The sequence below is a fragment of the Acomys minous genome (assembly GCF_964271855.1).
Source record: "Acomys minous genome assembly, chromosome: 2".
NCBI lineage: Eukaryota > Metazoa > Chordata > Mammalia > Rodentia > Muridae > Acomys > Acomys minous.
Genome location: NC_140484.1, coordinates 50,314,436 through 50,334,250, shown reverse-complemented (window position 1 = coordinate 50,334,250; position 19,815 = coordinate 50,314,436). Strand labels below are relative to the sequence as shown.

At 56.7% G+C, this 19,815-nt stretch overlaps 1 protein-coding gene across 1 annotated transcript; it reads right to left on the bottom strand.

The window, feature by feature from the left end:
- Positions 1-357: 357 nt before the first annotated feature.
- PLCB3 (phospholipase C beta 3) lies at positions 358-17,964 on the bottom strand. Its single transcript, XM_084760403.1, has 32 exons — positions 17,713-17,964; positions 15,272-15,349; positions 15,048-15,116; positions 14,823-14,963; positions 14,478-14,557; positions 14,330-14,383; positions 14,161-14,236; positions 13,963-14,063; positions 13,302-13,468; positions 13,055-13,201; positions 11,886-12,126; positions 11,616-11,700; positions 11,342-11,528; positions 9,971-10,176; positions 8,477-8,573; positions 8,316-8,400; positions 7,934-8,058; positions 7,139-7,293; positions 6,882-7,043; positions 6,184-6,283; positions 5,996-6,100; positions 5,747-5,838; positions 4,051-4,201; positions 3,943-3,978; positions 3,639-3,831; positions 3,149-3,302; positions 2,987-3,063; positions 2,806-2,895; positions 2,661-2,718; positions 2,327-2,413; positions 2,031-2,250; positions 358-1,177 (listed from the first exon to the last, which is right to left on the bottom strand). The coding sequence occupies exons 1-31, from the start codon at positions 17,809-17,811 to the stop codon at positions 2,047-2,049; spliced, it is 3,702 nt and encodes a 1,233-aa protein (XP_084616529.1). The 5' UTR covers positions 17,812-17,964; the 3' UTR covers positions 358-1,177; positions 2,031-2,046.
- Positions 17,965-19,815: the final 1,851 nt, after the last annotated feature.

Genomic DNA, 19,815 nt, shown 5'->3' with positions numbered 1-19,815 from the left:
TTTACACATAGGGGAAATAGGCTCTGTCCAAGAACCCAGAAGAGGTCAAGGTGACCATGGAGTCAAGCTGCTGGGCTTGGGGGTAGGGGAGCGGAGCGTGGCTGGACTCCTGGGACTGACTGCAAGGCCCTTATCTCTAATATGGTAATTGGGAGCCTCAGCCCAGCCGGCCGCTGGAATTCAGCGTTCTGCAAACCATGTCGAGGCTCCCCCGGGGCGGGGGGGGGGGGTCATTTGCTCCTATTTGGGTCAGTCCTTGTGAGCAGCTACTGTGTGACCGGCCTGGGGCCAGCGCTGCTCAGGGACCTGGCAGGGCACCCTGGGCGGGGCGGCACGATCGCTAGGGAACGGAGAAGCTTCTCACGGGGACCTGGAGCAAGGCCCAGAACTCAGTTCAGAGATTTATTGGCGCCCCTTTAGCCCAGGCCAGAGCTTTGCGCTGGATATGCAGATAAATTGCGCCACAACTGTGCTTCCCGGAACATGGGAGGGGGCGGCCCCCAGGGCAGGGCCTCAAGGAGTAGGTCAGACTTGAAGGTGAGGCAATGTTTAGGACTGACACTCTCAGCAGAGAGATGCATAAGGATGTTGGGACTTGGTATGTTTTTTTAGGACCCCTACCCAAATGGAGTGTTTGAGGAAATGGAGGTTAGCCAGTCAGCAATATGGGTCATGGAATACAGGAGTGTCAGGTCTGGGAACAGGAAATGGTCTGACAGCTTTAGAAGACACTTGGGCAATGGCAGGCATCTCCAGGAGAGTAGAGGCCTCAGAGCTGGGAAGCCCAGCCCTGGCCACCCAGTTTCTCTGGCCTTCCTAGCCGATCTGTTTGCCTGGGGCTGCAACAAAAACAAAGCAAAGCAAACACTTCATTGGCAGGAGATAAGCCCAGATAAGAGGCTGCCTTCCTCTGGAGGGAGCAACCAGGCCCCAACCGCCAGGAAGCTGGGAGAGGCCTTGAAGAAGTGCCAGCCTGCCCCAGCTGCAGAGCCTGGCCCATTCGCTTGCCACAGGGTCTCTGGTGTTCCTGGCTCGTCCCAGGCTCGGAGCAGATCCTCCAGGCTGGTGAAGACCATTTAGCTCAGAGCTAGTCACGCAGGCCATCCTGCCTTCCAGCAGGTCTCCACTTAGCTGCGGCCCAGAAAATGCAGCTTCCATTCAGGGCCTGTTTCCACATCTGTAAAACAGGCAAAAACATCTCCCTCATAGGGGTGAGGGAGCCACTAGGGCACCCACGGAGTACCATAGCCCTGCCAGCGACAGTCCTTAAAACTATCAGTAGAGCCATGGGCCTTCCCACCGATCTGAAAACTCCATCCCTGTGGGACCCTGAGCAGCCCTGGCAGAAGATGCTGGGTGTTTGGATTATGTGAGGCAACAGGAAGGGGGGGGGGCGGTAGGGAAGGCTTCCTGAAGCAGGGTCTGAGCCTGTGCAAAGAGAGACAAGGAAAGGCTGAGGGAGAGGAGAGTAACGGTGCTGGGGAACGTAGGGGCTCAGGGCAGAGGTGGGAAGGCCAGAGAAACATCTAGTGGGGAACAAGGTTAAAGGAGTCTGGCCAACCATGGCATAACCCCATTTTACAGATGAGTAAACTGAGGCCCCAGAGGAAATTGCAGAACCAGAGCTAAAGCCCGGAGTGTTTTCATCCAAAGCACACTTTACACGGGGTCCCTGAAGTCCGCTTTTATTCATGTAAAAAAAAAAAATCTCCAAGTATAAAGGGTTGGCCTCTACTTCCCAGAGCTCCAGGGCTGCATCCACTTACTGCTCCTTGGGAGCTGGGGAGCACCCATCTTGGGTGAGTGCTGTGGAGCACAAGCCCCAGCCCTTTCCATAGGCCTGAGGTTAGAAAGGAAAGCTGAGGACCAAAGAGGCCCCAAGAAAATGAAAATGAAGGGAGTTAGTGTAAGGCATTTGCCTCAGATTTTAAAAAAATAAAATTTCTAAAGATAAAAGGTTAAAAACAAAAACCCCAAAGCATTAGTGTCTTCTACCCACAGCCCCAGTGCCCACCCAGTCCTGTGGCCACCTCTTGCTCAGCCAGTTCAAAGCTGGGTGTTCTCCTCCTGGCTCTCCGAGTCAGCACCGGATAGGTGCCCACCACTCCCCAGCGCATGGCCATTGCTGGCACAGGCCACCAGGGGGCTGTCTCCCAAGCCCTCTGAGGTCTCGCCCAGCAGGCACCGACGGATCTCCTGGGGCAACCTCTCCCGCTGTTCCTGACACTCCTGGGTCAACTGGGCCAGCAGCTGCAAAAGGACAAGTGTCCCAGAGGGGCCAGGCTGCCCAACTCCGCCCGCCCGCCCGCCTCCTCCCAGGCCTCACCTTGGGCTCCTCGTCCACTAGCTGCTGGAGGATTTGCTGATGCTCGGCCACCAGGCGTTCGTGGCGCTGCTTCTGAGCCTCTTCCAGCTACAAGGGAGGGCAAGAGTTCAACTGCAGGAGGGGCAAGGCCTGGGGGCACTGAGTCAGGGAGATGGGGGTCGGGGCTCCCAAGGACACTAAAGCTGTTGATATGATGCAGGCACCAGGGGCTGTTGGTACAGTCCCTGGATAAAGGCATCGGGAGCCTTCCGGAGAGCAAGCGACGTGGCACCAAGCCAGGCACGCAAGAGCCGAGTTCCCGATGAGCGAAGGGAGAGAGGTGGGGCTCACTCACCCGTCTGATGGAGTTGACTGACTCAGTGATGTGCCGCCGATTAATCTCTGTCAGTTCTCTGCAGAGGTGGAAGGGGATGGCTCAGTGCCCAGGCTCTCGTCCCTGGCTCCCCTCACTCAATGGCTCCCAGCCCCAGCACACTTACACCTCCTTCTTATGTTTCTCTCTCGTCTTGGCCTCTGAGATACTGTTGTTGCGCTTCCTGTCCAGGATCTTCTGAAGCTCCTTCTTCTCCCTGGAGCAGCAAAGAGGGACAGGACGGGGTCAGAGGCAGGACGCTGGTTACCGGAGTCCCACCACACTCACACCGGCTCTCCTGCCTTTACCTTTCATTCGTCTCCTTCAGCTTCTTGAACTGAGTTGTGTGTGCATCCAGGACAACCTCCCTGAGCCGCTGCTGTGCCTGGGGACACAGGCAGCCAGCAGGTAACACAGGGCTAGCCAGGAAGCTGACGCCCCTTACCCACACCACCACATGCCCCTCTCACTTGTCTCAGGTGCTCCAGCCTCCGTTCGGTCTCTGCATCTGCCTGGGCCTCCCTCAGCTCCAGCAGGCTCTGTACCTGTCGGTTCTGGAACTCTCGATACTGTTTGGCCTCTTCCTCCTCCTCCTTCATGTCCTCCACATTGGTGGCCCTGCCCCTGTAGCAAGAACCTTCTCAGTAATGCCAGGTTTGATGTAGGACAGTTAGAGCAGGGCTCAGTGCCAGCAGGCAGTGGCCGGCACCAGCCAGGGGAGATACACTATGCAAATCACGAGGCCCAGTGGAGTCAGCAGCTGTAACTGGTACCTCCACACAGATGCTAGGTTCCCGCTTCTTGGCAGGGGACTTCAGAACAGGTGTAACTCCCAGAACGGAGTGAGGACCTTCCTGTCATCCAAGCATGCCCACCCAGCGTGGAGACTCGCATGCACACGCCCCTCCAATATTCCTGGCAGCACACAACACAGGTGGCAACAAGCTGCAGGGCACTCACGGGGCACTGGGCGAGGGCCGGCACTTGCCCTCAGCCCTGGCCTGAGCCAGGCCATCCAGAAGACGGCGGGTGAGGGCCACAGCCTTGCGCTGGTGCTTTTTGTGCAGCTCCCTCAGGTCTCTGTCCTGTCGGCCCCGGAGCTTCACCACAGCCTTGCTGCTTCGGAGCTCTTCCAGGGGGGTCAGGGTCATCTCTGCAAGGGGGAGCAGAGGAGGTACGGTAGCCGCTGAGGTGGGCGGGGCGAGGCAGGGCAGGGCAGATGGCCATTAGGTGGTCCTACCCCAGATCAGGCTGTGCTCCTTACCAGAGAGGATGCTGGCAATCAGGTCATCTCGTTGTCCTGAAGAGCAGAGGCTGTGGTGAGTAGCTGAGGGATCCCCTTGGCCCACCCCTCACACAGGCTGCCCCTTACCTGGGCTACTGAGGGAGGTGCTAGTGGGGGAGGTTGTAGGGCCTGGAGGCCATCGGGGTGAAGCATCCAGTGGGTTAGGTGTGGGGTTGGAGACCTGTGACCCTGGCTGTGGAGGCTGGGCCTCCTCATATGGCTCTCTACTGGTCTGGGCCTGCAAGAGAGAAAACTCTTTCTGAAAATGTTCTCTCCATCTCACGGCTCCTTCGCCTCCTGGATGCCCTATGCCCCTACCAGCTCCCCCCGCCTGCACCATGAAGAGATAAACAACAGGCGCCCCCCTAGACCCTTGTCCACACCAGCCAGGAAGGCTCCGTGTTACCAGATCACTGCAGGTCTTCAACAACCTCCAGATGGTTCTGGAAAAGCCTGGCCTAGCCCCAAGAGTCCTCTCTCTGTGTCCCTCCCCACCCCTGCCTGGCGGTTTGTCCTCCTCCTGGATGCTCAGCTTCTGATTTAATCAGCAAAGGAAGCAACTGCCGAGCGGGCACCAGTCTCTTCCACGAACAGCTCCTCATAGCCCTAATTGCAGTCATCTCTTTCCTGGCGGCCACAGGCCCCATGGGGACCGGGTCAGGACATGCGGCTGAACCTCTGCTCCTGGCGCCTCCCCACGGAAGCCATCATCTCCTCATGGCTTCCCTGGCCTCCAGTGCCCCAGTGTGTGTATACCCAAGGCTCTGACCCCACCTGGAGCTTGAGAAAAATCCAGTCTAGACACAACCCAAATCAGTGCAAATGCTGATGGTGTACATCCTCTTTCAAGAGCCCACAGCCGAGCTGAGGGTAGAGCGTTTGCCTGGGGCTGCGCAAGACCCTCGGCTCCAGCCAGGTGTGGTGGCGCACGCCTTTAATCTCAGCACCTGGGAGGCAGAGGCAGGTGGAGCCCTGTGAGTTCCAGGCCAGCCTGGTCTACGGAGTGAGTCCAGGATAGTCAAGGCTACACAGAGAAACCCTATCTTGGAAACAAAAACAAAAAATGACCGTGGGCTCCATCCCTGTCCAGCACTGGGTGGAGGCACAGAGTTGGAAACCTGACTGACTCAGTAAAATGTTTGCAATGAAAGCATGATGTCCCGCGGTCAGATCCCCTCATGTCTATAACCCCAGTGCTGGGCGGGCAAAGACAGGTGGGTCCCTGCGTTCACTGGCCAGCTAGTCTGGTTCAGTGAAAGACCCTATCTCAGAAAATAAGGCAGAGTGTGTCTCTGGAAAACCACACACACACATGTATATGCACACATACCAACATGTTTACACACAAAAAGCAAAGCCCACAGCCCTTACGCCCGCTGCAAGCCATCCAAAGCCCCTGCACAACATGGCAGAAAGGTCAAGCTTTAGGGGCTGAAAATGGGCCGGAAACCCAGCCAGCCTGTATGGCGCTGAGCGACTTCCCATAGCCTCAGTGTTCCATCTCTGTGAGGGAGCACGGCAGTGAGCCAAGGATGGGACTGACCTCACTCTAGGCCTGGCAGCAAGCTACAACTGAGAAGCCACTTGACTTCATTTCCAGGTTTGAGTGAGACAAAAGAACCCAGAAAAGACAGTAGGCTTCCCAGGCATGAGCTGGGCTGCTGGCACAGGAAACCGGGGTCTGCAGTAAGACACTTAACAGCATAGTTTGGAGAGGGGCATCAGATGGCGGGGTGTGGAGCTGGGGTACCTGTGGAAGAGTTGCCCAGTGCTGCTCACTCACCTCACCTTCCCCAATGAGAGCAGCCAGCTGCTTGGCCCGCTGGTCCATTAGGTTGACATGTTTGATGGGGTTAATCAGGGCCTCCGCATAGTCTAGAGGGAACAGTAAGTCCAGTCTTCAGACCAAAGCCCAGGCCACACTCTTCCTGCCAGCACAGGGCTCACTTGAACTGAGGCACCCAATTTAGTCATTCCCTGAGCCCAGCTCCCAGCCTTCTGGGCCTTACTGTGGCCTACCACCCCCTCTCACCCTGGTGGTCGTCTGGGATGTAGTCAGAAGCTTCAGTGTAGATAAGCAGGGCAGGCAGGCACAACGGCTGGTTGGCCTCATTTCGCAGGCAGACATAGTGGTATCCTGGGTGGGCAGGAAAGCAAGGTGGGCTAGGTCTGGCTAAATCCCCGAGCCACCGCAGTGCTACCCAAAGCCCATGGACTCACCTGAGCGAATGGCAGAGACCGGCAGAATGCGGTGCCCAACGAATCTGCCCCCCTCCTCAAAGGCAGCAATGCGAAGTGAGGCCAGCGTGGGCAGCACAACCTGTGGAGCCCAGACTGCTGAGCCACGGGGCAAAGCCAGGACCACCAAACCACAGCCACCAAGGCTACACCCTCAGAGCACAGAAGCCCAGCTCAAGGGATGACCAGTGGCCACGAGAGTCCTGAACCAAGAACACAGGTAGCCAGAAGCCATCCACGGGATGAGACAGGCCACACTGTGGTCCTGCTTAGCAACTATACTGAGCCATGTTATAAATTCAGGACACACCTCAACCAGGTCAAGAGTAGAGGCCACATTCCAATGGGACCATAGGAGGGAGAGCAAGCTTGTAGCTGTGGTGTCTGGTGAGTGCCTCCTGCCTTAGAGATGAGGCAGTCAGTGTCTATTCCTCATGTAGGGAAGGAACAGGAGCGACAGAAGATAGGACATGCTGTCATCACCCTACAGCCCCTGTCCTTTCCCTATCCCAGCTGTTACTCAGCACAGCACAGGGAACCCAAGCCTGGTGCAGGGTCTGGGATGCTACTTGCCCTTCCTTTTTCTGACCACTAGTCACTACTAGGGTGCCCGGCCCCCACTCTCAGACTTAGGGCACAGCCAAGTCAGGGTGGGTTGGCCTGCCACATAGTGAGCTCACCTTGGGGAAGTCAAAGGGCTCCTCATCCCACACAGGGTTGAATGAGTTCCCCTGAGATGTCCGTGTGCGGTATTTGCGTCTTGTATCAACTGGGAGACCAAACATGTCCACCTCAACGTAGATGCCCACCTTCCTGTCAGACAGGAACTGCCCTGAAATCACCTGGGGAGGGACAGACAGCTCAGGAAGGTAAGTGAGGCAGCTGCTGTGTTTCTTGCCCTTAGAAATCCCTAGGCCCAACCCCTCCTGGGCCCCACCTTGACCCGCAAGGCGTTGGCCACTATGCCATCTACGATGACCTCAGTGAAGGGGTCAAAAGACTTGTCCGGCCGCCGCATGAACTCAGGCTTGAGCAAGTACCCACTGCGCCCGTTGTACTCAAACACGCCTGCGTTGAGCTGCATCGGCATGTCTGTAGGCAACACGGGCAGGGTCGGTTAGGTGGCCTAGCCGGGGGTCAGCCAGAGTTCAAAGTCCAGGACCAGGGAGGAGTCCAGATGGATTCAAGGGTCCTCAAGAATAAGACAGGTGAGGGTCCATAGAATCAGTTAAGGTGAGGGCTCCGGACAAAGTCTGGGTTACATTTTGGGACCTAGGATTAGGTAAACCAGAAGCCAGTACGATGGGTCAGGGTCAAGGAGGGTGTGCTCGCCAACTGGGGGCCACAGTGACCATAACTGGCATCACTTTGGAAGAGGGAACCTCACTTGAGAAAATGCCTCCCACCAGATTGACCTGTGGGCACACCTGTGGTACATTTCTTTCTTGTTTTCTTTTTTGATTAATGATTGATAATGGGAGAACTTATCCTACTGTGGGCAATGCCACCCCTGGATGGCTGGTCCTGGATGCTGAAGGCAGCCTGAGCAAGCCACGAGACGCAAGCCAGTAAGCCGCACTCCTCTGTGGCTTCTGCTCCAGTTACTGTCCTGGCTTCCCTTGATGGACTTGTAAACTGTAAGATGAAACAAGCTCCTTCCTTCCCAAGTTGCTTTTAGTCACACTGTTTTATCCCACCACTAAAAACCCTAAGACAGAGGGCCAGAGCTCACCCAAAGTCTGGAAGTTGAGGGCAACAAGCTGGCAACCCACGTTCCAGAAGAGGTGAGGCATGTAATTGGAGGAGTCCACCCGGGTGCCCTTGGGGTAGATGCGGCTGAGCTGCTGTTTGTTGTATCTGGGGTTGGTGGTCAGGGCCATAAGGAAACGAGACAACTCTGCTGCCAGTCTCCACCTCAAACCCCAGCGCCATGCTCCTGGGATCCCACTCCCAGCCAAGCAGCCCTTGCTGCCCCGACCGAGCCTCCACACCTCAGCCTATTGAGGACCCCATGCCGATGGCTTCTGTGAGGTCCGATGCCTGAGGCATCCACAAGTCCCTGCCTGTACACCCCACCCCCCACCCCCGCTAGCCCCGGTGCCTGGGGAGGATACTCCACAAACTCCATGGGACTCTTGGTCAGCTGCTCCATTGCCTTGGTCTCCACGAAGGATGACATCTCGAAGCACTTGTTCCTTTCTGAGGTGGCGGAGGGAAGGTGTAAGACCCGGCAGGGCCTGGCGCGCCCAGCTCCCAGTCACCCAGCCCCACTCACTTCGAGCTGCCTCAAAGGACTTGAACTTGACGGGCTCAATGTAGTTGACAAGTGTCGACATCTCCTCGGTGGCATTGACCTCACTGCTGGCTGTGCCCTGTGGCCCCCAAACTCAAGGTTAATAACACCAGATGTCCCTGACTCCCCCCCCACTCCGCCACACACACACATACACCCCAAAGATGGGCTGGCCCTTTCCCCCACTTGCAGTTGTATTGGCCAGCAGCTTCCTGTAAGATGCTGACTTATCACCTAGACAGAGGGCTCACACTGCCCTGCACACACACACCTTCCCACAACAGCCACAGCGACTTGTCACCTCCACTCCCCACAATTCCCCTTGAAATGCCCTCCTCTTGCACCAGTCTCTCCAGCCACAGGGCCTCGGCACATACTAGTCTGACCAATTCAGGTCTGTCTGTCTCAGCTTCCCTGCCAAGGCACTGTCCTTTTCCCTGACTCTATAATTCTGTACCCTCTCTTATTTAAACTTTTAAATCTATTTACTGTTTATTTTGTGTGTGAGAGAGAGTGTGTGTAAATGTGGATACTTGCTGCCATTGTGCACACACATTGATCAGAGGACAACTTTTGGGAATCAGTTCTGTCCTTCTACCTTGGGTCTGGGTATCAAACTCAGGTAAGCGCTATTACTTGCTATGTCACCTTGCCAGTCCTGTGCTCTAAACACTTGGGGTTTTTTTGTTGTTGTTGTTTTTGTTTTTTGTTTTGTTTTGTTTTGTTTTTTGGTAATTATTTTTATTTATTTATTTAGAAATAGGGTCTATGTTGCTCTTGATAGCCTAGACCCAGGCTGGCCTCAAACTCAGAGAGATCTACCTACCTCTGATTCCTGAGTGGTGAGATTAAAGGAGTGCGCTACCACACTTTGTTTTTGTTTTGTTTTGTTTTGTCCCCCCCCCATTTTTTTTTTTGTTTTGTTTTGTTTTGTTTTGGTTTTGGTTTTTCGAGACAGGGTTTCTCTGTGTAGCCTTGGCTGTCCTGGACTCACTTTGTAGACCAGGCTGGCCTCAAACTCACAATGATCTGCCAGTTTCTGCTTCCTGAGTGCTGGGATTAAAGGCATGCCCCACCATGCCCAGCTCATTTGTTTTTTTGAGACGGGGTTTCTCTGTGTAGCCCTAGCTGTCCTGGATCTTACTCTGGTGATAAGGCTGGCCTCAAACCCAGAGAGATTCACCTATCTGCCTCCCAAGTGCTGGGACTAAAGGCACGCATCCCTACACCCAGCTAGCTTTTATTATCACACCTTATTTTTTTATTTATTGTATGTTAGGAGGACAAGCACGTGGAGGCAGATGCTTTCACTACTGGAGGCATCCCGTTGGCCTCCCGCCCTAACTCTTGTAGACTCATCTGCACACCTCCTCAAGCTGGGGACCTACACAGACCAACAGCAAACAGCCAGCACAGTGGCTGCCACAAGCAGCAGGTGCCCAACAAATGCCCCCTCTGCCTGCCTGTGGTCCTAACCTCATCAGTGGTGGGCTTTTTAGGATCCGTTGTTTCCTCCTCTTCTTCATCTTCCTCCTCATCCTCTCGGTCAGCAGGTATGAGAGCATTAGGTCCCCGGCTGAGGCCCTCCTCGCCCACAGACTTCTGGGGCTCCAGGGTGGTCTTCTCAGGTCCCACCTCCTCCCCATTGCTTAGGCCAGGGCAGCTGTCGGAGCTGGGGGACCCTGTACAAGGCCAAGGCACAGATGTCAAGACCACAGGCTGAGGCGGAGGGAGCCTGCAGGTTGTACTCAGTGAGGGTGGGAGGTCAGGGTGCCCTCGTAGAGAGGTACAGCTTGGGGAGAGGGTAGGGGTCAGGGTCTGGGTGGCATTAAAGGTGGTGCTTGTCCAGGGGCATCACAGGTCAGAGTTATATACAGCAGGGAGCCAGAACAACAGCCTGAGCAGCTAAATGGTAACATGGTGGGGCTGCAAGTCAGGCTCAGCCAGAGCCATGCCCAGGGGGAATTACTGGAGTGAGCAGTTAAGTGTCATGTGATAAGGGACCTCGATAAGGTGCCTGGGCACAGGTTAGCTGAAATCTTAAGTAGCTGGGGCCAGAGAGATGGCTCAGTGGTTAAGAGCACTGTCTGCTCTTCCAAAGGGCCCTGGTTCAATTCCCAGCACCCACATGGCAGCTCACAACTGTCTAAAACTCCAGTTCCAGGTGATCTGACACCCTCACACCAATGCACATAAAGGAAAATTAAATAAACTATGAAAAAGAAAATTTAAGGAGCCGGGCGTGGTGGCGCACGCCTTTAATCCCAGCACTCGGGAGGCAGAGGCAGGCGGATCGCTGTGAGTTTGAGGCCAGCCTGGTCTATAAAGCGAGTCCAGGACAGCCAAGGCTACACAGAGAGACCCTGTCTCAAAAAACCAAAAAAAAAAAAAATTTAAGTAGTGGGGTGAACAGAGTCGGTGAAGGTTACAAATTAAGTGTTAAGGGCCTGGGCTGGAGAGATGGCTCAGTGGTTAAGAGCACCGCCTGCTCTTCCAAAGGACCTGGGTTCAATTCCCAGCACCCACATGGCAGCTCACAACTGTCTGTAACTCCAAGATCTGACACCCTCACACCAATGCACGTAAATTAAAATTAAATATATAAAAAAAAAAAGAAAGAAAGAAAAAAAAGTATTAAGGGCCTGAAGGAAGAGGATCAATGAGGTCAAAGGTCAGAATCCACAGCCCTGCCCTGGCTGGGCAGCAGTAGACATGTTGGAAGTCAGGGATCACCACCCAGCCAAGAGGTGGTAAGAAAGGAGGTCAGGGGGTCAGGGGCTGAGTGATGGAGACAATCGGGTGAGAGGTTAAGTTAGGATCAGGGCTGGAGGTCAAGCCAGGCCATACCAAGCTGAGGTGAGGAGGGCTCTGTGGCAGCTGAGCTCTCGCTCAGGGCTGAGTTGCTCTGCTCCAGTGGCCGCTTGCGAATTGAGCTGTCAGGGACGCCTGTGCTGGGCCGATGTCTCTTCTTATTTTTCACCAAGATACGGCCCATCAGGTCCTGTGGACTAGGCAGGGGAACGCCCGCAGATAGCTGGGCAGTGTGGACAAGTCAGGATCTATTCGGTCAACCTTCACCTCCGTACACCCTACCTTCACTCCAGGCCCCACCCCCCCATACCGGGTACTTTTCCAGCGGGTCAATGAGCAGTGCATCCCCAAAGATAGAACGGCAGTACTCGGCCATCTTGGCCTGCTGCTTGGCCCTGTGGAGACAATGTCAGCGTCAGAGGTTCCCAGGGGAAGCTGACACAGGTCAGGCCAGAGGCCTGCAGAGTGAAGAGGCACCCCCAGGATCAGAGGTGATGAAAGCACAAGGGTTGTGTTGGGGTCCACCCAGAGCGCCTCTGTCAGAGGTCTCTCTAGAGATTCCCAGGGCAGGCCCACTCACGAGTCCACATGGTTCTCAAAGGAGAGGATGACAGGGTAGGGTGAGGTCTTGAAGGCTGACTCAGCAATGGCCTCAAGCACATCACGTAATGGCACCTCAGTGGTCATGGTGAAACCGTGGGTGATGAAGGGCTCCTCCTCTGGTGGCCGTCCCTTCCACACATCCAGCTCCACGCAGCGGCAACCCCACAGCAGAGCCTGGCGGTACATCTCCACCGACGATGTTCCAGCCAGCTGGCCCGCTGCAGGGGAGGCTGTGTCACTGTCCCCTGGCCACCCCGCTCCATGTGGAACCAACCCATACTGGAGACAGAGAGACCCCCGACACAGCACAATTCCAGGTGGTACACTCTAGCCTGCACCATCTCCCGGATAAGGCAGACATCCTAAACCCTAGTCCCTGGTGTTCGCCAGGTGGGTGCAGAGCAGGCCTTCGATGGCATTTGCAGACCCAGCTGGCTCCTCCTCCAAGGCTCACATTCTCTCACATAACTACTCCCAGCTCTGCCCCACGACCCTGAGCCACAGAAGCCCCAGACACCTTCCAGGGCTTCCTAGGACCCAATAGTATTTACTGTCCCCTACTCCTGCCACCCACCTCTGGCCTGCACCAGCCTCACCACCTCCTGCCTAGGGGATCACAGCCCCTGCCTGGCTTCAGCCCAGGCGCCACAGAACTTCCAAAGAACCTCTCTGCCACTCACACTGAACCGAGAAGCCTTCCGGACCAGGGCTGGGCCTGCCTCCCCTTTCCAGCTTCTCGCACCGACTGTCTCTGACTGCTTACCTGCCCATAGGCCCATGTTCCACCCACCCCCGGGGCTTCCTTTTCGTCTTCTCCTGGAGCTGTGCATATGGTAGACCAGTACTCTATTCCTGAGCTGCACCACTGCCCCCTCCCCCAGCCTAACTTCTAACACCATCTTCCTCCTGTGCAGGCTGCTCGGGCGCAATGCCAACAGAAATGCCTTCAGTCCCTCCCCAGGGACACTCCAAGATACCCACCCGTAAGGTACACCCCACAGAGATCCTGACTCTGGGGCAGGGTGGCCGTTCCTGTCCCTTCCCCAGATTTAGCCAATGAATAACAGAGTTGAAAGCTCTCCCGCAAAGGAGAAACGTGTGAGGGCAGAGGATGCGGGTGTCTGCGCTTGCCGCCCCCCCCCTCACCAGTGAGATAGGTGTTGTGTGAGGAATTGATGAAGTACGCGCTCAGTGGCTGCGTCATGTCCATGCTCAGATCGAGGGCCTCGAGAGGCAGCACGCCGTTCTCCTCCCCTCCCAGGTAGCGGCTGAAGCCCTCCATAGACATCTGGTCTGGGGATGGGGTGCCAACAGGTCAGCTGGGCCTGGCCATTCCCACCCTCCACTGCCCCACCCCCCACTGCCCCACCCCCCACTGCCCCACGCCACTCACCACGCTCCAGGAACTGTTGGTTCGGCTCATACTTCTCAATGAGCAGCCGAGCCTGTGAGGGCCGCAGCGGTGGGTACAGCACTTCGTTGAGTCTCGGGTCTCTTTGCTTCTGGTTGATAAAGTCCATGAGCTGCTCCAGGGTGAGGTACGGCTTGCCCTTGGCACCTCTGGAGGGGCCCAGAAGCTGAGTCAAGCTGCAGCCTCAGCTCCGACCTGGTGCTAAGCCCTCACCCTGGGAAACACAAGTGGGAAGGCCTGCGCCTGACTTCAGCAGCCACAGATAGGTATTCTGGGCCTCAGTTTCCCTGTCCGCTCTCCTGACCACTCAACAGTGTCGGGCAGAAGACAGACTGGCATCAGCACTCATAAAGGGCTTTAGAAACTGTTAAATGCTCAACCCATCACTCCCAGCCTCTAGACCCCAGGACCAGTCGTGGCTCTGGTCCCTCACACTGTTTTGGCTCAGGCAAGTACCACAACAGGCCTGAGCCCCTTGGGTCCCGCCCTGAGTAGGCCCCTGTGGCAAAGGGACAGCACAGAGTTCCAGAAGACAAATGAGTACCCTGAACAGGCCCCGCAAACCTGCCCACCCGCACCCCTTTTCACTGGGCCAGAAGAGCGCTGAGCAGAGGCCAGAGGCAGAGCCACTCCCGCTGCTTACATCTCCAACAGGATCTTGTCAATATCGGGTCGCAGACACAGCTTGTTCAAGAACCGCTCAAAGATTTCCAAGGAAAACTCATCAGGCCGGATGGCCTCACTCTGAGGGGTGAGGAGTGTGCGGTCAGTTCCGGAGAGTGGGCACCCACTGTGACACCCCGCCCTGCCCCACCCTCACCCCGGCCCTGGCCCCACGCACCCGGTTGAAGCTGAGGCCGCAGGACTCCAGCGCAGTCTCCACCCGCTTCTTGTCTGCTGAGAACATCTTCAGAATGCTGATGCGGGCGGGAGGGGTCGGGGTCAGTAGGGGGCAAAGGTCACCAAGGTCAGGGCAGGATAGAAGATGCCGAGGGGAAGGGGGTGCTCACTTCTTGACCGGAATCCGTCCATCCTGGTTCACCTGCAGCTTCAGCTTCGTGTATCTGGGGAAGCAGGTACAAGGGTCAGATCTTGAGACGATGGGTCAGCTGAGCCCCCAGTGCTCCCCCCCTTCCCCCCGGGGAACCCAGGGCTCACGCTTTCCGCAGGAAGGTGTTCCGGGAGGCGTTCTGGGCCAGTATGTTCATAGCTAGTTTAAACAACTCCTCCGACCAGACCTGGGAATTAGCACACAGGGAAAGACGTGAAGGGAACAGAGGGGCTAGCCCAGCCGTAGCCTACATCCAGAACAGGGTCTGGGGCATAAAACGTCAATCAAGAGGAAACAACTCCCGAGTGGTGGCTCACGCCTGTAACCCTGGCACTTGAGAAACTTAAGCAGGAGGGATGCCCTGAGTTTGAGGCCAGCCTGGGCTACATAATGTCTTCCAATGAAGCATCTGCTCTCTCTCTCTCCTGGGTTATCTCCTGATCCCAACCCACCTTGACTGTGTCATCTTGCACAGCCATGAAGTTCAAGAAAGTGATGTTTACTGGGTCTGGCCCAGCCACCACCGTCATCAGCTTCTCCTCCAGCCGGGCATCAGGGCCCCCAAAGCCCAGGACTTCTCGAATCTTGGGGTCCTGTGCAGTGAAAGCCAAGGGTGAGGAGGAGGGGTATCTTGTCCCCTGACAACCTTGGCCCTGTCGGTAGGTCTTATGCCTCACCTTGGGCAGGCGGGCATAGCGACCTGTCCTTGTGTCCCTGATGGAGCTGATGTCCAGTGTGTCCACCTCCTGGGGAAAAGAGAGCCAAGGTTTATGTCTAAGAAGTATGAAGGGTCTGTAATCTTCCCACCCAGGGTGGGGAATGGCCACCCCAGGACAAGAGGGCTAGGCAGGGGTCACCCAAGGGCCTAGGCCAGAGCCAGTAGCACCATTACCCCTCTCACCATATTGGGTCCTGTCCAGTATAAGAAGAAGCCATTGGGATCCACACGCAGGGTCACCAGGTTCCGACTGGAGGCCTCCTGAGGGCAGTACAAGAGGACGAGAGTCAGGAGGAGAGCAGGCTTGGCTTCTGCCAAGAGGGAGCTCCTCCAGACTATGGCTGCCCTCAACACAGCATCTCAGGCTCACCCCAACACTGCTCCCGGCTTCACCTTTGCCACTAGGTCCCCCGTCCCCATCATCCCGCCTTTGCCCCGCCCTTCCCTCTGCTTTCCTTTCTGTTGTACCCATGAGGCCTCCAGAAGCCCATCCTAGCCTCGGTTTCCCCGGAAGGCCTGAGAGGTCGGGGATGCTGGAATCCTCTGCCGCACAGCTCGCTTCAGCATGCTCCTGCTGTATGAGAGCAGAGGGCTTGGGAGCCCAGATCTAAAGCCTCTCTGTTTCCCTTGAGGCCTCACAGTTAACTGGCTGGCCACCCTAAGATCTGTCTCTAAGCTCATCATCCACCACACTGTACCTTATGGGATCCTCAGAGCCTCCAGGCTCACTCCATCTTATAGAAGAGCCCCCATCCCCCCACCAAGTAGACTAAGCAGGGAGTTTAATCTTCTCTCTGACAGTCCTATGGGGACTGGCAGAAGGGCAGGGTATTAGGAATATGCCCATTTTCTGGAAAGGACCCAGTCACTAACGCCCAGGCCTGCCCCATGTGCTTAAGACCAGCAAGGACTTCCACTCTGGTCAGTAGAATGCCCCTTGAGCCAAAAGTGGATTTGAATCCCCAGACTGTTGCTCTACACAATCCTGCCACCAAGAGTGCGCATGCCCAATCCCACAGCCCCAACTGTGAAGCACGTCCAATTCTACATGCTGAATTTTAAAACCCCCTCTTCATGCTCCCCAAAGCCCTGTGAGGTGCATCCTGCCATCACCCCCATTTTACATTGGAAGAAACTGAGAGGTCAGGATTTTCAAGGTATACTTGCCAAGTCCTGAGGCTTGGGAAACCGAGAGCCAAGACCACTGCAGGACCCCTGGCTCCTGGTCTCAGCATCAACCTCACAGCAGAGACCTCAGCTTCTCTCTTGGAGGAAGGGGGTTGCACAGCCCCACCCATGCAGTCTTGGTTTACAAAAGGATAGCAGCTGATCTGGGGACACAGGTCCCGAAACCCATGACATTCACAATCTGTCAACTCTAACGGGAGCACACTGGGTCCCAACCCCTTTAGGAGACTCTCAACCTTGCCCTGAGCCTGACTGCCCAGGCCCCAGTAGTGCTAGAAAGGGGGAAATTTGTGGGTATTGTCCCTAGGGCCCCTGTGGTACCTTCCTCAGGGGCCTAACCTTGGACAGACACCCAGGACCCTGGCTCTTCAGTTCCAAACTGTGTTCGGCACCCCTACCCCACCCCAGGCCCGCTCCCTGTTTCCACTTCCTTATTTGGGTTTATCACACTGCAAGGAAAAGGAGAAACTTTTCCCTTTAGGCTGGGCTGGGGGAAGGGGTCTCCTGGAACCCCTGAGGGTGCCCAGGCGCCCCTTGCCCAGCACACCTGCAGCTAAGGCCACGCCCCCAGCCCCTCCCCTTAGTTCCCACTCCTGCCCCACCCAGCCGGAAAGAAACCTAGCGTCTTCCAGGCCTATGGCCCTACTGGGAAGCAACAGTAAGGAAGCTCAGGCCGCTGAGTTGAGGCCCTAGGGAGCGAGGGGCCCAGGAGGGAGGGGAGGGGACCGGTACGAAAACGTGGGTGAGACATGGGACCTGAATAAAGAAGCCGCAGGTGGGTATTGGTTAAGTACCAGGGGAAAAGCAGTAAAAAAATGGGGGCCAGGATTTATTGGTGTTCAAAGTCACAAAGTTAAGGAGTGGGGAGCAAAGTTCCCAGAGTTGCAAAGGGGACAAAGTCTCTAGTAAGGGTGACTTGGTACTCCCACCTGAACAGAAAGCTCACTGGAATCCAGGAGCAAGGAAGGGGTACCAACCAGGACAGGGTGAAAGTGGTGAATAGCACTGCTCGAGCGAGGCATTGGGAAGAGTCGGGTCCCAGTGACACCCCACCCAGGAAAAGGATGCCATATGCCCCCTGGGAGTCAAGGGTCGGGCGCAGGGATCTGGAGACCAGAAACAGGACTAGAATTCGCCTGGCAAGGGTGGGAAAGAGTGAGTGAGAAGAGAGACAGGATTTACTGGGGTTCAAAGTCTCCATGCCAAGGAGTGGAGAGCCCAGCTGACCACAACTGAAGGACCAGGTTGCGGGGGGAAGGGGGGGACAAAGTCTTCAATTACCGAGACGACAGGGGACTCAAGTTTCCGGAGTGCAGGAAGGCTGGAATGGGGGGTGCTGTGGTCAGGCAACACTTAAATGGGGATCCCTGGCATCCAGCCGAAAGTGAATGAAGGAATCCTCCGATCTGGGCAGAGCAGGGGACAGCCACTCTTACCTCGTCCCATTTGATGAACTTACTCCCGCGCCGTAGGGTCTCCACCACGGTGGGCGGCTCCAGCTGCAGCGCGTGGACGCCGGGCCTGGCGCCCGCCATGGCCAAGCCAGAGGCGGCTATGGGACCTACGGAGCCCCGACGGTAACCGACGGTGCCTCTGGCTCCCTCCACACTCTCGCGCGCGGCCCGCTCCGGCCCCGCGGCGTCAGCGCCCGCCCGCCCGCCAGCCAGTCTGTCCGGGACGGACCGGAGACTCGGCGCCCGGCCCCGCCCCCGCCAGGCCCCGCCCCGTCGGGCGGTGCTGCCCCCTCCCACCGCTGTGGGCCAGCCCGCCCGGCGGCGGCGCCCCCTGGCGGTCGGGGCGGCGACTGCAGCCGAAGGGAGGATGGAGCGGAGTTGGGGGTCTTTATTGGAGGGTTCAGTAGGACTTTATTTTCCGGGGTATTAGTTAAAGTGAAAGAGCTTAGGGCCACGGCACTATCGAGGGTGCACCTTGAAGGACGAAAGTTGGAGGTGCTCAAGATGGGCCAAGGTCAGCCTGTTGAGGGCTCCAAGTGGAAAAGGCGGAGATAATAGGGCTGGGGGTTAGCAGAGCCTTGTCCCCTACCCCACTCCAACCATACTTCACAGGAAACGTCATCCATCTCTCTTTATCCACCCCCCCCCACGGGCCCTCACTTCGCCTCATCTTCTCCTGCTGCTGCAGCGCAGTACCCTCCCCCCCCCTCCTAGGGAGCACTTAGCTAGCTAATGGGCCTCCCGCCGGCAGGCGCCCCTCCCCCGCCCCCCCTGCCCTGTCCCTCCCCCTGGAGGCCCAGAGCTGCCACCTCCTTTGAGGACCCAAGCATCCTGGCTTTCCAGAGAAAACCTTGGCGCAGTTCCTGCACTGCTGACCCTGTGATGGGAGCCAGTCTCTGTGAGCCTCTTAGCTGAAAACTGCAAAGTGAAGAATGGTTGTTTGCCCAGAGGAGGCAGAAGCCTTGTGGGTGTCCCCAAAGGAAGGGTTGTGCGGCGTCTGGCCCACTGCAGGTGCCCTGAAATCTGTGTTCCAGTGTTCGGAGGAACGGAAGGGGCGGGCGCATGGGCACCGGCAGGGGTGGGGGCTGCAGCCCCTCCCGCAGGGCTTGGCTGGGGGGGAGGCTCCTGCCTGGGGGCCCCTGTGGGAGCCCCCCCAATACAGAAGAGGCAGCAGCAGCAAGTTTAAAGTAGAACTCATCCAGAGGGGCCAGCCAAGTCACCTAGAAACCCAGAAAGAGTTGGAGCTGGCTCTTGTGGGGGGAGGAGGGTCAGCGAAGGAGGAGCCTCCCTACCGGCGCCTTTGCCCCAGGCTCTCGGGCCTCAAGGGGAGCCTTGCCTGGCACTGGCTGTTCTCCATATCGTCACCATAATGGCAGCAAACCTAATGAGTCTCGTTGTCTTTGGTTATGGCCTTGTGCAGTGGTAAGATGATTATCTCCAAGTGAGGCCCAGAGCGGGGAAGGGACTTGCCCAAGGTCACACAGCTTCCTGAGAGGATTTTACCCCTCATTCTGACTTCCTGCCTCTGCTCCCGGCTCTGCAGGAGGAACAAAAGGGGGGGAGGGGAGGTGCAGGCCTGTGATCATCCTCTCTCACAGGGCTATAAAAGGGTTACCCCTTCAGAGCTCCAAGCACTGCCAACCTTCTGCAGAGGATAGAACCACTCAGGGTGGAGGTTGGTCTCTGGACCCACAGGTTTGGGTTTAAATCCAGGACTCCCTCTTTGTCCAGACGCTGGTTGTCAGGGTGGAATAAACACACACACCCCTCTCTAAGTAATGTGACAGCTAGGAAAGAAATCTGTGGGTATGTCAGGGGAAAAGATGAACAAAAGGGCCGGTGCTGGCCCAGGGGACCCTGTTCACCAACCCTAAGGTCAGGAGGACCTGGAGTCAGGGCCTGAACCTCAGGCCTTCCACAGGGAGGCCTTTCCAGAAGCTTCTGGAAGCAGGTCTTTGGAAAACAGGATGGAAGCTGTTTGTTGGGCCAAGCCCTCTTCTTCCCCCACCACTAATCTCTTGAGGGCAGGCAGCCCCCCATTAGAAGCCTCCTTCCTCCTCCTTGAACGCTTTCTTCCAGCTCTGG

Bases quoted from the DNA above. Each gene is read 5' to 3' on its own strand.
- PLCB3 (XM_084760403.1), bottom strand. From the start codon at position 17,811: ATGGCGGGCGCCAGGCCCGGCGTCCACGCGCTGCAGCTGGAGCCGCCC. The intron at 14,384-14,477 runs GTGAGCCCTGGG...CTGCTTCCCCAG, and splicing joins AACACCTTCCTGCGGAAAGC to ATACACGAAGCTGAAGCTGC. The intron at 8,401-8,476 runs GTGAGTGGGGCT...CCGCCACCTCAG, and splicing joins GTCCTTTGAGGCAGCTCGAA to AAAGGAACAAGTGCTTCGAG.